Source organism: Kogia breviceps, chromosome 3, assembly GCF_026419965.1.
Source record: "Kogia breviceps isolate mKogBre1 chromosome 3, mKogBre1 haplotype 1, whole genome shotgun sequence".
Classification (NCBI taxonomy): domain Eukaryota; kingdom Metazoa; phylum Chordata; class Mammalia; order Artiodactyla; family Physeteridae; genus Kogia; species Kogia breviceps.
In genome coordinates this window covers 113,142,051-113,159,524 of record NC_081312.1, presented here as the reverse complement: position 1 = coordinate 113,159,524, position 17,474 = coordinate 113,142,051, and the positions used below count along the sequence as shown (strand labels likewise).

At 41.8% G+C, this 17,474-nt stretch overlaps 1 protein-coding gene across 6 annotated transcripts in view; it reads right to left on the bottom strand.

The window, feature by feature from the left end:
* The window catches only part of ADAMTS17 (ADAM metallopeptidase with thrombospondin type 1 motif 17), a 364,535-nt gene that overhangs the window by 50,514 nt on the left and 296,547 nt on the right, over positions 1–17,474 (bottom strand). The window contains exon 21 of one of the 6 annotated variants that reach the window (XM_067029494.1): positions 2,072–2,143. The exons of the other annotated variants lie outside the window; for them this stretch is intronic. Coding sequence (XP_066885595.1) covers positions 2,116–2,143 — 28 coding nt within the window. The 3' untranslated portion in view covers positions 2,072–2,115. Of the gene's footprint in view, positions 1–2,071; positions 2,144–17,474 lie in introns of those variants that run through there. 6 annotated transcript variants of the gene reach the window in all.

Sequence of the window (17,474 nt, the reverse complement as noted above, 5' to 3'; positions counted from 1 at the left end):
AACTTTGTATTTTCCCTCTGTGAGATGGGGTGAATGGCTCCTATTCATTTTTCACATGGATATGCCAGTGATTGGTCATATATGGTCAACCTGTTATCAACTTGTGCCCCCTTCTGGATGGACCTGGGTCTTAGTGGGCACATCACAGAACAGTCCAGGATCTGCAACCCCGCTCCCAAACACTGACTTAGCCACATATTTCACAGACCCGCCCACCTCCTCCTCCTCAGGGGCAGATCTTGCTAAGGCAGTGTGTTCTGAGTACATCCTAAACCTTGGCTCCAGCAGGAGAGACACTGTCTATTAACGTTGCTGGCTAATAAAACAACCAGCAGTTTCCTATAAAAAGTTATAGTGGGATAAATCCACAATAAAATATTCATGCCCCTTATTTCACTTCACAGAAAAATTCAAACATCCCAACCAAATGGAGTCACAGCAGATGCCGGGCAGATGTTCTTCAGGCAAGGCAATGAGAGATAATAATTAGTCTCAATTAAGTTCTCAATAAATTACGTAATGGATTCCTTTAGCCACTCAACTCTGAGTGGCTTGCTGGGCCAAAGTCAGTGAACCTGGTTCAAAACGATTTAGAAACTTTGGATTGCTTTGGACAATTCATGTTCTGAGTAGACTAAAGAGAGTCTTGGCATGAGAGGAAATAATGAATACCATAACCACTTTCAATTGAAAATAATAATTTGCTAATAATTTTAATAGCTAATGAGCTACAGAAACCATGTTCCTGAGCCTTCCAAGTAGAAAGTAAAAAGATTCATTTTATTTCTGGCATTATTAAGTCTATGGCATGAAATCCCCCTGCATGCTTTTGAGATTTTTATTCAGCAAGTATCGTGTCAGAATGATCTATTTTCACTAGATCATTGTTGCTTCTCCTTGATTTATAAAAACAGGTTCCTAAGCGTCTGTTCTGCAAAGGTGTCTCTGTCTAATTAGGCTTTAAGGATTTCCCACCAACACGGGCATACGAGACTGGCCGCCCCTCACTCCACCATCAAGAACCAGAGAGAAAAGACTTCTACAGCAAGTCTTGTTGGACTGAGTTCTGTGACATCTTTTCACTCCTCCTCCAAGTGTTGCATGTTGTCAATTTTTACTTTTAGGCAAACTAAAGAAAATTTTATTTAGAAAATTGTAGATAATGTCCCAGTCCCCAGCAAAATACTTGGAGTCACTCAGAGTTCAGACTCCCTTCCCTTCACCCTCAAAGGCCTGGTCACATTTTGCTGTGAATGATCCTTGTCCCTGGCTCTTCTGTTTTTTTTTTTTTTTTTTTTTTTTTTTTTTTTTTTTGCGGTATGCGGGCCTCTCACTGTTGTGGCCTCTCCCGTTGCGGAGCACAGGCTCCGGACGCACAGGCTCCGCGGCCATGGCTCACGGGCTTAGTTGCTCCGCGGCATGTGGGATCTTCCCGGACCAGGGCACGAACCCGTGTCTCCTGTATCCGCAGGCGGATTCTCAACCACTGCGCCACCAGGGAAGCCCTCCCTGGCTCTTCTGAATGAAAGTTTCTAGCACAGAGCCTTGTGCTTGTTAAGGATGCAACAAATGTTTTCTGAGTTTAATTGAATTCCATGGTTGTCAATGAAGAAAATTGAGAAGTGATCCAGAGCTTCCTAAAATGATCTTTGTGCTGGTCTCCAGGGTATCTCTGTCTACACTTTCACTCATTTTAGGAATCTCTTCTAGAGCCATATTTTTTGTTTACTTAGTAGAAATGATAAGTATAATTCATGCACATTATAGAAAATCTGGAAGGTACATAAAAGTATAAAACAAGAGAACCAAAGAACATACATGATCCTAGTCTTCTAAACATATTTTCTTTAATGATGTCATACTATGAACAAATCATTTACTATTTTGCCTATTTCACTCTTGATAGCAGAAGCAATTCCTATGTGATCAAAAATATTTTCTCAAGAGTGATTTTTAATGCTTGCATAACACTCCATTGTATAGATAGAGGCATATTACTTAACTAGTGCATACTTGTTGGACATTTGGGTGGTTGCCAATTTTGTCCATTATATTTTGGATGATTTCCAAAGGGCAGAAGTTGAAGTCCTGGATCCAAGGTGATGAGTGATGCATTCAGAAGACCAGCAGGGGCTGCTCAGATCTGTGTATGACAGGGAGCTCATTATACTATGACCGGGATGTCTGTCCCACTAGCCTGTTGAAGCACCAGAGTAGGTATGCTTGTTCTCTAGATGATGACACAAAGTATGTAAAGGCACCAGGGCAAGAAGGTCTCTGAAATCCTTCGAGGTCTCCCTTTAGTCTTCTTTCTTTTTTTTTTTAAATCAATGTACATACCCTTTCAGTTGTTCTTCATGAGGCAGCAGTATCCGGGCCATTCACCCTTGACCCCCATCTCCTGCTATGGACATAGCCAGCCAATGTTTTGTTAGAATGTGGCCCTAACAAATACACTCTCCAGTTATAACCTGACCAGCTTCAAGTCAATAAGCAGTAAGAACACACTAATTGGACCCTTCTCCATGACAGATGTTGATTCCCAGGGAGATGAAGAAAGGGAGGCTCCTGTGAAGTAACCTGCTCAGGGTCACATAGCCAGTGAGAGGTGAGGAGGGCTCTCCTCCACACTCCACCCAATCCTATTGTGATATGGCACAGCTACTGCTTCCTCGTACCTCAACACATCCACATGAATCCCAGCTGGGCATTTGTCTCGTGCCCTAGTCACGAGCTCTCCCACAGGGCTATAGCTGCCTTATTTCCCTATCAGTCTTTCCCACCCAAAGCAAGCTCTGAAATGCAGAGAGGAGCCTCTTCATCTTAGGTTAGTCTCAACTGTTGCTCAGTTAAATCTGTTAAATGAGTGAGTGAAGGAACAGCTTTAACTGCTCAGGCTGAGCTTAATGTCAGTGGACATCTCTAGGTCTCTCCACTTTTGAGTTACTGCCAAATGTGGGTGTTGTATCCTGTAAAGTTTTATTTCCAGGTAGAGGGGACTTTTGTACTTTAAAAATCTTTTTTATTAATTTCTAACTCTACTGCTTTGTGATCAGAGGCTATTGTCTTTACTATTTCTACTTCTAGGAACCTACTGATGTTTTCTTTGTGCATTTGAGAAAAAGGTGTGTTCTATATTATCAGGGTGTAGTATTTGATATATCTGATTTATCTTACTGATTATGTTGTTTAGGTCTTTTATATCCTTCCTTATTTTTTATTTACTTGCCACTTGATCTGTCTTATATTAAGAGTCACCTATACCCGATAAATTCTATCTATATTTCTTTGCACCTCCTGTGGTTAGGCTTTACAAAGTGGTTGCTGTGTTATTTGGGGCATAAATATTCATTACTGTTATATCTTCATTGTTAAATATTCCTATCTCCATCTTTGCTTTAGTTTTACCTCTACAATTAAACATTTTAAAATGTCCACCATCAGCCCTTTTATCAAAGTGTTCCCAGCCATCTCTCAGTTAGATGAAGAGCATCCTATCATACAGGAGTTGGCAAACTGTGGCCTGAGGGCTCAACCCCTTCTGACACTTGTTTTTGTAAATAAAGTTTTATTGGAACACAGCCCTGCCCATTTGTTTATCTATTGTCTATGGCTGCTTTTGTGCTACCATGATAGAGTTGCGTAGTTATGACAGAGATCACATGGCCTACAGAGCTAAAATATTTAATATCTTCACTTTAAAGAAAATGTTGCTGAGTCCTGGTCTGGTAGCTTCCTCAAGAAGGGCTCATGGGCTCAGTATCCTAAGTTTCTGCATATTTAAAACTGTTTTTCTAAAGCCTTGATACTTGAAGGACAGTTTTGCTAGCTATAAAAACTTCAGTGCACATTCTTCTTCCCTGTCTTCTGTCCTGTAACAACACATCCTTACAATCACTGAGAACTGGGAGTCTGCGTGCCCCTCGCTGCAACCACAATGAGTGGGTGGGGGATGGAAGGGAGGGAGAGCAGAGTGGGTGCCAGGTTCCAGGAGGAGCCCTACCACTGAACAGTCACAGGTTTCTGTGGAGCTTCCTGATCGCATGGCAGCCCCCACCATGAAGCCCTGCCCAGAAGAGTCACATGACAGAAGGCTGACAACTCCACAGGCAGCGCTGCAGACAGACCCACCAGGGGCCACCCTAGACACATATGGAGGAGATCTGGGTCTAGCGGCAGCCCCATGGTGACAGGCCATGAGCCCACCTGTTTTCCTGCTTCATCCACAGCGATATCATGGAGATCTGCTAAGTGTTCTGCCGACCTGACCCACGCCCCAATAACACTGTCTGACAGGCACTGAGTGTTCTCATTAACCCTCCCTCATTTAGGGCATGCACACAGCCTTCTTTTCTAAAGTGCACACAAACCATCTGTCTAAATCGTTGATTTGTCCTCCAGTTGTGCCAGGGGTTGACAGCAGGCTGACGCTGCATTCCTCGGACTTCCCCATTTATCCAGTTGGGAAATTGAAAACCACCCTCAGATTTCTGGCTCTTCTCTCTTCAGCCACAATTTCATAGAACCAATCGGCAGAGCCTTGGAGGTAACATCTGTAGAGTTCTGTAGCATCTTGGATTGACTTTCTTCCTGGAATGGGGTTTTGGACACTTCTGGAAAATCGTGATGATGACAGTGATCATAAAAAAGACATATTTAGCACTTACTGTGTGCCAAGAGCTCTCCTAAGCAATTTATTTCTGTTATTTCATATAATTCTCATGACAGCCTTATGAGGTGGGTGCTATCTATGTCCCCTGTTTTACAAAGGCTGAGTGGCCTGGCTGAGGTCCCCCAGCAGCAACTGTGAAGCTGGGATGGGAACCCGGCAGCTGAGCCCTCATTCTTGAACTTGGATACAAACTGTTTCCTGGGGCTCAGGCTCCACCTTCTCTGTACTGCTCCTGGCCACCATGCTCTGGTACTTTCTTTTACCTGTCCCAGTTTTAATTCCATTCTCTTATGTTGAAAAGCAGCAGTGGGGTGGAGCAGGATTTTGGCCTTACTTGGCTTATCTTCCAGTTTTTCTTACTGTAAAGGTTAATTTAATAAAAAACAAAAAGCTATCTTTGCAGATACTTTGTAAGCAGGGCTCAGCTTGCAGGCCTCTGCCTGTCTGGCCTGAGCTGAGCTATCTGCTGAGGTTCCAAACTGTTTTCTACCTGTCCTTGCCCTCTGCCCCTTTCTCTGGTGTTCTTGGGCCTTTACATCTGACTAATCCAGGGCTGCCAGGTAGCCCCTGGTTGTGCGTCTGTCTCCCCCTTTATGTGTTATTGGGTCTGTCCATGATTATGGCATCTGAATAGAATTTTCCAGAATTTCCCCTACCTGCTGAGCTGTGTTGACTTTCTTTAGCTACGGAATCAGAACTAGCTCTACTTTGACCTTTATTTATTCTCTTTTCTAAAAGCAGAGGGGTCTGTGCTGAATCTTCCTCAGAGTTCCCTTTCCTTACTGTGGCAAACTGCAGAATGATACAATCAGTCATAGCTTCCCAGGTTTTGGTCACTGTCCTACCGACAGTGTCCTACCTCCTTCCTGGTTTGTAAGAATTAAAGTCAGAGTGATGAACATTTTCACAGCATCCTTTATCTTCTGAGAGAAGAGCAAATGGGGAGTGCTTTGTCTATAAACTTGGGTGACCAGCTGCCTGACCCCCCATCTCCATCTACAGTCATGGGAGCCTCTGCTGTGTAAGTCCTGGAGCCTCCTTGATAATCTCGCCGGTATTTCACTTTGGTAGGGTCTCTGGCCCCAGCTGCCCTCTCCCCTCAATGGTCTGGGCTCTGGACCTTCTAGTCCTCCAGCCCCCAGAAGATAAGATAACTGATTACCTTTCCTTCCCAGATTAGCCACACACTTGTTCTACTGGAGGATTTTTGCATTGGCTGCCAAGTTCAAGTCACAGGACCCAATTCACCAATCTTGATTGTTCTCATCATACTTCTTGAGTTAAAATTTCAAGTAACCTTTGTTACTATATGCCAGTGGCTCTCGGTATGGTACCTGAACCAGCATCATCAGAAGGCTTGTTAGAAATGCAGAGTCTCAGATCCCTCCCTAGATCTGCTGAATCAGAAACTCTGGGTTGGGCCAGGCACTCTGTGGCTGAACAAGACCCCAGGGGGTTCTGGCGCAGGAGAACCACTGTGTGTGCTATGAGGATCAGCACCCGAAGCCCACACTTGTTTCTGACTAGCTCTTGGAGCATGGTTGTCCCTTAGGTCAACATTTGTCCTCCTTGACAACTCAGTGAGCAGGTGCAGCTGGAAGTGTTTCCCTCCCTGTTCTCAAGATTTAGTGTCAAGCTCTCTCCAAGGGGCCAGGGAGTGCTCCCTTCCCAATAAGCAGATTAGGAGTCACAGAAAGGAAACACGCCTGAGCCATGTGCTTGGTGTGGGTCAGAGCACATTCATTATCTCAGTGGTTTTAATTTCTGCTCTGAACGCCATAAGGAGTTCCTCTTAGAAATTATGTACTTATATTTCACCAGGCTCCTTCCTTCAGTGGTATTTAAATTCAAATATAGGTTAGCAGGCAGAGGTGCTGGCAGAGGCCAGCATTTCACATCCATCCACATCAAGTAGAACCTCATCACTCTCACTCCTTACTGCCTCTCCAGCCCGCTTTGTACTGAGCCACGGAGGGTGACACATCTGTGAAGCTTCTGGTCACTCACTAAGCCATAACCCAACTTTGGCGTTTGAAGGGTGCTGATACCTTTCATAATCCCTTTTCCTCCCCAAGTCCTACACTCATCCTGCTGACAATATTATTTGAAGTCCACAAATACAGAGCTCAGAAATATTCATAAGGGTTAGAAATGAACCACTCAAGATGGTTCTGCTGTTTTTATTTACCCTAAAATACATGTAAATTATATAAACTTGTTCTGACAAGAAGGGGAATGTTAGCATAAACTAGGACCTTCTCCCAAACCTTCATTACCTGAAAAACACCATCATGGGTTATTTAAATTGTGTAGTTATACACTGTATTAAAAGTCTCTCTGTGTGTATCTGTGTGTGTGTGTGTGTGTGTGTGTGTGTGTGTGTGTGTGTAGAAGAAATGATGGATAACACATAAATGCTGGGGTCCAACAGCTGGCTGATGTTTATCATTAATAGAGTTTTGTAGCTTAGCAGGGATGATGGTTTTGGCTAGCATCCATCGAGTACTTACTCAGGACGGAGGAATTTATAGGCATTACTTCACCTAATCGTCTCAAGATTTCTATGAGAAAGGTTCTGATTTCCCAGTTTATAGGTGATAAGATCAGGTAACCTGCCCATGAGTTTGCCTGTAGCTAGTGGTGGCTCTGGAACCTGAACCCATGCTTGCCTCGACCGAGTCCATGACCTCAGTAACCCCCCCATGTGAGGCCACCCCTGGGTAATATGGAGAGAGCATTTCACTCTTTTTCTGATTAGCTACTGAGCCTAACAAATTGTCTGCCTTGGTTCCTCCACATAATAAGGATATAATGCTCTTTTGTTCCCAACTTTGAAACAAATCTATTTAAATAAAGGCCATAGTAAAGCATGATGGGTGAAGGAAAGATTTAAGAGATTTCTGCAGGAACTGATGCTAAGAGAATGGAATGGGAAGGGCTTCTGGGAGGGTTCAGGGCTGAGTCAAAGTCAGAGTCAGATCAATATCAAGTCAACGTGGGCGGGGTCAGGACACAGCATGGATAAATCCACCATGACTGTGCTGAGGCAAGGTGAATGATTTAACCAGGGGGTCCCAAGCCAGCCTCTGACTTCCGCCCTCTGTCAATGGAGCATCTGCCCCCCAGTGTGTAAACGCTCATGGTCTTGGAATGAAACCTCATTTTCAACACAATGCCACTGACCATGGATGTGAGCAATTCTGGGATGGCTGAGGCCCTTTCCCTCCACCGGTGCTAAACAATCCGTTCATCTGTTCAAATGACTCACCAGCCCTTCTAAAGGCACTGGAGAGAGAGCAGCACACCCAAGTTTCCAGTGCTCACCTGGCACACGGCAGGTGCTCTACAAATGTTTGCTGAGTGAATGGGACACTGATAAGGTCCTTGTCCTTGTGAGAAGAAAAAGAAGGCAAACAATAAACAAAGGGGTGACACAGGTGTCCTGCCTGTACATGGCGCCCAGCCCAGGCGAATTCATTTTTCAGCCCCAGTGGGCATGTCGGAGGTGTCAGAGGCTATGGGTTTGAACCCTGAATAGGCAGGTTTAGTTTCTTACCCAGAAAATCTTGGACTTGTGCCACAGACGACCTCTCACCTGTCCCGTCCCTTTAACTTGTGCCACTGCTCCCTCGGGTCTCAGGGTCCCTTCCAGCCTCTCTGAGCCCGACATCACCTGCTGGGGGTCAAGAGGGAGTCATCGTGGTATTCACAGGATGGCATCCCTGCAAGCACAGCTCCCTGCACCCCAACACTCCACACACACACACACAGGACTCCTGGGAAGCTGCCTTCACATTGAAACCCCTCATCTTAGACAGCAGAATTCCTGAATTTTAATTTCTTTTCCAGCATGGGTCCAGATAACACTGAGAATAAGCCAGAAAACTGAGCAGCTACAGCATTTAGCAAAATTGCTCTACTGTTTAATTTTAAAACCATGTGCTTCACTTCCAGATAAGGCAGCCACCACGGCTTCCCCTCAACCCCCCTCTGAGTCAAAGGCCACTACAATGCAGTCTGCTGACTTCGCCAGTCTCATTTTAAAATATCTATTTACAGGTGCCCTGGTCAAAAAGGGTTCTTTTTTATGCCATGGTAGAAGCAGGTTGTACTACTTTTAAAATGAGAATGGTGTAGCAGAAAGTACGTAAGACTTAAAGTAGGAAAACCTTGGTTTGAGTTCTACTTGCTATGGGTATGACCTTGAGTAAGTTACTTAACAACCAAGTGTCTCGATGTCTTCATCTGTAAGATAGGGTGATGACTCCAACTTCCAGCCCCTCTCCCTTCTCTCCTTACTGCTGACAGGCAGGAACAGACTGGCTCACTCCCACCCTGCCCTGGATTTCTGCCACCTCCATAGTTTACATCTTAGCAAGAAGCACACAGGTCCTCAGTTTTAAGATTCTCTGTTTCTACAATAAATTCATTTTCAAATATTCTTTTGAGAGGAAAAAATGTTTCTCTGGGATTTATGGGAACAAACTGAATTTGCAGTAGGGAAGCAGGACAATGAACAGAGCTTAACCAGCAGCTGATGAGATCACAACCTGGCAGCATGTCTTTTCAGCCATCACAACTGATCAGGTTACACTCCAGGAACTGGCACTTGTGTTGGTACAATTTTGGGGTTAAAATAACCAGGAGAAGCCTGGGTTTGGTAACTTATACCACACCCAAGAACTGAGAGTTTGGAAAAAAACTCTCATGCTTTGAGAATCATATGGCTGCTGATGCTGAAAGTTCACATCCAAGAGTAACATTCCCGTCAGGCTGCCTTTCTCACCAGGACACAGGAATTTTCCAGTACAGTAGCCCTCCTTCTAATAGACTTGCCAGCACTTGTCCTAGCTGGACAGCGTCCGCTGGATGGTCTTTCCTAGTCTTTGTTCGATCATGATGTCAGCATGCCTCTATGTGTTCAGGGTGGAGGACACATATGCTGGTTTTGCCTGCCCAGTGTTGTCTTCTTTTTTTCTGGTAACAACACCTCAGTTTTCCTTTGGGTGTCTATACCATGCCGCTGGAGAGCATGGGAGCCAAGCCAGGCCCATCAGACCTTCTCCAGGAAAGTGGACTCTCAGTGGAGAAGCTCCTGGAGGGGAGGCAGTGTCCTGTCCACTGGAGGTGCCTCCGAGATCCCCTCCCCAATATGCTTTTCAGCATCTCTTCAATTTTGGGAGCTACTCCATATCTTTTCTATATACTCTTTTATCTTTTTGGTACATTTTTAGATTCAGTTCCTGTTGCCTGGGATCAAAGAACCTCAGATGTTCCTGAGTCAGCATTTGCTTTACCAAAGACAAAGCCCAGTGAGATTTAGAAGTTGGTGGTCCCAGGGCACCTCCTTCACATTTCCATGCTACAGCCAAGGCTTCAGAGCAGGTGGGAGGCTGGTGGAGCAGGAGTTCCATTTGTAGCCATGTCCTTAATGAATCAGGTGGTCTCCTGCCTCCCACCACACTTGATTATCTTCAATGGGAGGAAGAGGTTGGTGGAGTGTTCTTTTCTGGTGCAGGTGTAGGGGCACCCTGAGCAGTTCACCTTGAAGGGTAGGGGCACCTTGAGCCTCCTGTTGGGAGCACCTGTCTCTAGAAGTTCTAGGAAGGGTAGTTTCTAAGATCAAAATTCTACTGGGGAAACAGCACAATTCTCATAGTGATTCACAGGACATGGTGGCATATCAAAAGTGAACTGGTGAGGGACCATGCAGTCATAAGCCCCACAGGGAACCAGCACTTCTCTTTCTGACATGACCATGGAGAACTCCCACCCTCTAAGCTTGCTGTTGCCCCTACTGTAGCAAGAACAGATATCGCACCTTATTCTTGATCTTAGGGGTAAAACATTCAGCCTTTCACCATTAAGTATGATGCTAGCTATGGGTTTTTTGTAGATACCCCTTACCAGGTTTAGGAAGTTCTCTTCCAATCCTACCTTGTTGAGTATTTCTATCATGAAAGGGTCATGTATTTTGTCAAAGTCTCTTTCTACATCTACAGAAATGATCATTTTGTTTAAAAAAAATTTTATTGATAAAGTGTATTACATTAATTGATTTTTCAGATGATACACCAACCTTGCATTCCTGGGATAAGTCCTACTTCATCATGGTGTACAATCCTTTCAATATGATGCTGGATTCAGTGTGCTTGAATTTTGTTGAAGACTTTTGCATCAATATTCATAAGAGATATTGGTTTGTAATATTCTTTTTTGTGATGTCTGTGTGTGGTTTCAGTATCAGGGTAGTACTGGCTTCACAGAATGTGTTGGAAAGTGTTCCCTCCTATTCCACCTTTTGGGAAGAGTTTGTGAAGGATTGGTGTTAACTCTGCTTTCAATATTTGGTAGAGAGGGCAGAAAGCAGAAGGAAGAAGAACTACAATCCTGCAGCCTGGGGAACAAAAACCACATTCACAGAAAGACAGACAAGATGAAAAGGCAGAGGGCTATGTAACAGATGAAGAAACAAGATAAAACCCCAGAAAAACAACTAAATGAAATGGAGATAGGCAATCTTCCAGAAAAAGAATTCACAATAATGATAGTGAGGATGATCCAGGACCTCAGAAAAAGAATGGAGGCAAAGATTGAGAAGTTGCAAGAAATGTTTAACAAAGATCCAGAAGAATTACAGAACAAACAAACAGAGATGAATGATACAATAATTGAAATGAAAAATACACTGGAAGGAATCAATAGCAGAATAACTGAGACAGAAGAAGGGATAAGCGACCTGGAAGACTGAATGGTGGAACTCACTGCTGTGGAACAGAATAGAAAAAAGAATGAAAAGAAATGAAGACAGCCTAAGAGACCTCTGGGACAACATTAAACGCAACAACATTCACATTATAGGTGTCCCAGAAGGAGAAGAGAGAGAGAAAGGACCTGAGAAAATATTTGAAGAGATTATAGTCAAAAACTTCCCTAACATGGGAAAGGAATTATCCACTCAAGTCCCGGAAGCACAGACAGTCCCATACAGGATAAACCCAAGGAGAAACATGCCAAGACACATAGTAATCAAATTGGCAAAATTAAAGACAAAGAAATATTATTGAAAACAGCAAGGGAAAATGACAAATAACATACAAGGGAACTCCCATAAGGCTAACAGCTGATTTCTCAGCAGAAACTCTACAAGCCAGAAGAGAGTGGCATGATATACTTAAAGTGATGAAAGGGAAGAACCTACAACCAAGATTACTCTACTCAGCAAGGGTCTCATTGAGATTTGATGGAGAAATCAAAAGCTTTACAGACAAGCAAAAGCTAAGAGAATTCAGCACCACCAAACCAGCTCTACAACAAATGCTAAAGGAAATTCTCTAAGTGGGAAACACAAGAGAAGAAAAGGACCTACAAAAACAAACCCAAAACAATTAAGAAAATGGTAATAGGAACAGACATATCAATAATTACCTTAAACGTGAATGGATTAAATGCTCCAACCAAAAGACACAGACTGGCTGAATGGATACAAAAACAAGACCCGTATATATGATGTCTCCAAGAGACCCACTTCAGACCTAGGGACACATACAGACTGAAAGTGAGGGGATGGAAAAAGGTATTCCATGCAAATGGAAATCAAAAGAAAGCTGGAGTAGCAATACTCGTATCAGATAAAATAGACTTTAAAATAAAGAATGTTACAAGAGACAAGGAAGGACACTACGTAATGATCAAGGGATAAATCCAAGAAGAAGATATAACAATTATAAATATATATGCACCCAATACAGAAGCACCTCAATACATAAGGCAACTGCTAAGAGCTATAGAAGAGGAAATCGACAATAACACAATAATAGTGGGGGACTTTAACACCTCATTTACAGCAATGCACAGATCATCCAAAATGAAAATTAATAAGGAAACACAAGCTTTAAATGACACAGTAGACTAGATTTGGTATTTATAGGACATTCCATCCCAAAACAGCAGATCACATTTTTTTCTCAAGTGTGCATGGAACATTCTCCAGGATAGATCACATCTTGGGTCACAAATCAAGCCTCAGTAAATTTAAGAAAATTGAAATCATATCAAGCATCTTTTCTGACCACAACGCTATGAGATTATATATCAATTACAGGGAAGAAAACGTAAAAAACACAAACACATGGAGGCTAAACAACATGTTACTAAATAACCGAGAGATCACTGAAGAAATCAAAGAGGAAATCAAAAAAGACCTAGAGACAAATGACAATGAAAACACGATGATCCAAAATCTATGGGATGCAGCAAAAGAGTTCTAAGAGGGAAGTTTATAGCTATACAAGCCTACCTCAAGAAACAAGAAAAATCTCAAATAAACAATCTAAACTTACACCTAAAGGAACTAGAGAAAGAAGAACAAACAAAACCCAAAGTTAGCAAAAGGAAAGAAATCATCAAGATCAGAGCAGAAATAAATGAAATAGAAACAAAGAAAACAATAGCAAAGATCAATAAAACTAAAAGCAGGTTCTTTGAGAAGATAAACAAGATTGATAAACCATTAGCCAGACTCATCAAGAAAAAGAGGGAGAGGACTCAAATCAATAAAATTAGAAATGAAGAAGGAGAAGTTACAACAGACACCGCAGAAATACAAAACATCCTAGGGAGACAAGACCTGTATGCAGAAAACTATAAGACACTGATAAAAGAAATTAAAGATGATACCAACAGATGGAGAGATATACCATGTTCTTGGATTGGAAGAATCAATACTGTGAAAATGACTATACTACCCAAAGCAATCTACAGATGTAATGCAATCCCTATCAAATTACCACTGGCATTTTTTACAGAACTAGAACAAAAAAATCTAAAAATTTGTATGGAGACACAAAAGACCCCGAATAGCCAAAGCAGTCTTGAGGGGAAAAAATGGAGCTGGAGGAATCAGACTCCCTGACTTCAGACTATACTTAAAAGCTACAGTAATCAAGACAATATGGTACTGGCACAAAAACAGAAATATGGATCAATGGAACAGGATAGAGAGCTCAGAGATAAACCCATGCACCTATGGTCAACTAATCTTGACAAAGGAGGCAAGGATATACAATGGATAAAAGACAGTCTTTTCAGTAAGTGGTGCTGGGAAAACTGGACAGTTACATGTAAAAGAATGAAATTAGAACACTCCCTAACACCATACACAAAAATAAACTCAAAATGGATTAGAGACCTAAATGTAAGACAGGACACTATAAAACTCTTAGAGGAAAACATAGGAAGAACACTCTTTGACATAAATCACAGCAAGATACTTTTTAATCAATCTCCTAGAGTAATGGAAATAAAAACAAAAATAAACAAATGGGACCTAATGAAACATAAAAGTTTTTTTGCACAGCAAAAGAAACCATAAACAAGACGAAAAGACAACCCTCAGAATGGGAGAAAGTATTTGCAAATGAATCATCGGACAAAGGATTAATCTCCATAATAGATAAACAGCTCATGCAGCTCAATATTAAAAAAGCAAACAACCCAATCCAAAAATGGGGGAAAGACCTACATAGACATTTCTCCAAAGAAGACATACAGATGGCCAAGAGGCACATGAAAAGATGCTCAACACCACTAATTATTAGAGAAATGCAAATCAAAACTACAATGAGGTATCACCTCACACTGGTTAGAATGGGCATCATCAGAAAATCTACAAACAACAAATGCTGGAGAGGGTGTAGAGAAAAGGGACGCCTCTTGCACTGCTGGTGGGAATGTAAATTGATGCAGCCACTATGGAGAACAGTATGGAGGTTCCTTAAAGAACTAAAAATAGAACTACCATATAAGCCAGCAATACCACTACTGGGCATATACCCAGAGAAAACCATAATTCAAAAAGACACATGCACCCAAATGTTCATTGCAGCACTATTTACAATAGTCAGGTCATGGAAGCAACCTAAATGCCCATTGACAGATGAACGGATAAAGATGTGGTACATATATACAATGGAATATTACTCAGCAATAAAAAGAACAAAATCAGGTCATTTGTAGAGACATGGATGCATCTAGAGACTATCATACAGAGTGAAGTCAGAAAGAGAAAAATAAATATCATATATTAATGCATATATGTGGAACCTAGAAAATGGTACAGATGAACCAGTTTGCAGAGGAGAAATTGAGACACAGATGTAGAGAACAAACGTATGGACACCAAGGGGGGAAAGCGGTGGGGGGTGGGGGTGGTGGTGTGATGAATTGGGAGATTGGGATTGACATGTATACACTGATGTGTATAAAATTGATGCCTAATAAGAAAATAAATAAATAAAAATACATACATACATACATACATAAATATTTGGTAGAATTCATAAGTGAAGACTTCCAGTCCTGGGCTCTTCCTTGTGGAAAAGTTTTGATTAGTAATTTAATCTCTTTGCTTGTTATAGGTTTATTCTTTCTCTTCTTTATTTAGTTTTGGTAGTTTGCATCTCTCTAGGAGTTTGTCCATTTCATGTTCATTATCTAATTTATTGACGTACAGTTCATTGGCATACAATTGTTCATAGTATTCCTTTATAATCTATTTTATTTCTTCAAGGTCTGTAGCAATGTCCCCTCTTTGTTTCTTTCTTTTTTTTTTTTTTTTTTTTTTTTTTTTGCGGTACACGGGCCTCTCACTGTTGTGGCCTCTCCCATTGTGGAGCACAGGCTCTGGACGCGCAGGCTCAGTGGCCATGGCTCACGGGCCCAGCCGCTCCGTGGCATGTGGGATCTTCCCAGACCAGGGCACAAACCCGTGTCCCTTGCATTGGCAGGAGGACTCTCAACCACTGCGCCACCAGGGAAGCCCTTTTTTTTTTTTGCCCTCTTTCATTTCTGATTTTAGTAATTTAAGTGTTCTCTCATTTTTTTTCTTATCAATTAAGCTACATGTTTGTCAATTTTTTGTTCCCTTCATGTAACCAACTTTTGATTTCACTGATTTTTCTCTATTATTTTTCTATTCTCTATCTCATTAATTTCTGCTTTAATCTTTATTATTTCTTTCCTTCTGCTTGTTTTAGGTTTAATTGCTGTTCTTTTCCAGTGTCTTAATGTGGAAGGTTAGTTATTGACTTGAAATTCTTATTTAATTTTATTTTATCGTATCTTATCAGCCACGCCATGCAGCATGCGGGATCTTAGTTCCCGGATCAGGGATCAAACCCATGCCCCCTGCAGTGGAAGCGAGGAGTCCTAATCAGTGGACCACCAGGGAATTCCTCATCTTTTTTAATATAGGTGTTTAGAGCTGTACATTTCTCCCTAAAGATTGCTTTAGCTGCATTCCCTAAACTTTGGCATGTTGTGACTTCATTTTCATTCATCTGAAAGTACTTTCTGAATTTTCTATGGTTTCTCTTTCACCCACTGGTCATTTAGGAAGTGTTTTGTTTAATTTCCATGAATTCGTGACTTTCCAAAATTTCTTTCTGTTCTTGAATTCTAATTGTATTTTTTCCTTTTCTGTAATTGTGACATAAAAATCAAATGCAAATATCGAGTGCTTAATAACTCGGAAAAGAGAAGGACCTCTTAATGGGCCCCAGGGTCCACAAGCAAAGCATTACTGAACGGGAGAATTTGGTTACCTGTGAAACTGGTATCTGGGAATTCTCTTGTCCTCTGTAATGATCAAAGGGAGGGATGTCCAAATGATCAAAGGGTTTAGGTATGGAGGAAAAGAAGAAAATAGAAGTTTTAAATTCAAGACAAGACTCTGAAATGCTTTCTTTCTCCATTTGGAATGTTTCCTACTTTAGACAAATAAGTAAAGGCTTCGAAACTTTACTATTTAATTTAAATACAAGTGAGGTTCTAGAATTTGGGTAGTATCAGAAAGAAGTTCTGGAATTCTTTCAACTAAATTTTTCCTCACCATTCACATACTACCTATTAGGCATATAATAGATCACTAATGCTATTCACCATTTTTCCCCTCAGGCACTTTTTCTTTATTTCACATGGACTGTGGGACACTCCTCATCCCAAACCTCTGGCCACATGTCCAAGTATCTGGAGTGTGGGCCGAGCCTGAGAGATGGGAGCCCCACTCTAGAGATTCCTAGTCTCTCACTGCTAACCTGTGGGGACATACAACCCTAGGCCTTGCCCTCCCTACTGGTGAGCAGTCCTGAGTTGCAGGCTCCTGTTCTGAAACAAGGGGCAGGCAGTGCCACGGGCGGCCTCCTCCAGACTTCTACATTCAAGGCATGGTGAACAGAGGAGTGACAATTAGATTTACCTATTTTATTTTAGAGGAAAGCAGGATAGAAAAGCTTTAAGTTTCATACCAGCTAGAAATGGATTAAACAATGGTATCTTTTCAGATTTTGGCAGTCCTTTAAGAGCCACATGTTACAGGCTTCATTCTTAAGCCAGGAGCACATACACACACAGACCATGCTTTCATAAAAACATGAGGGATTCCATTTGGTTTTAACCTAAAATAAGGCAAACTGGTTAAAATAATTGAGCAAAGAGGACAAATTTAAAATCCAAACACACTTCCTTGCAGACAACTATTCATTTCAATTCAGTTGCCAGTAAGATATTGAATATTCTTTTTTGAATCACCCTAATTCAATGTACAGTACAGTGTATACTGCCTAGGAAGAAGTTCAAATCATAAATATGATAGGGAAATATCTAATAGCTCAGAATGGCCTTTTCAAGTAGCCAATAAGCTCTAAAAGACTGCAAAATATTAAATCTGGTGAAGCATGAGCTATGTGTTCCAGAATGAGCCCATCTCCCTGTCATAGCCCCCCTCCTTGCTCCAGGACAACCT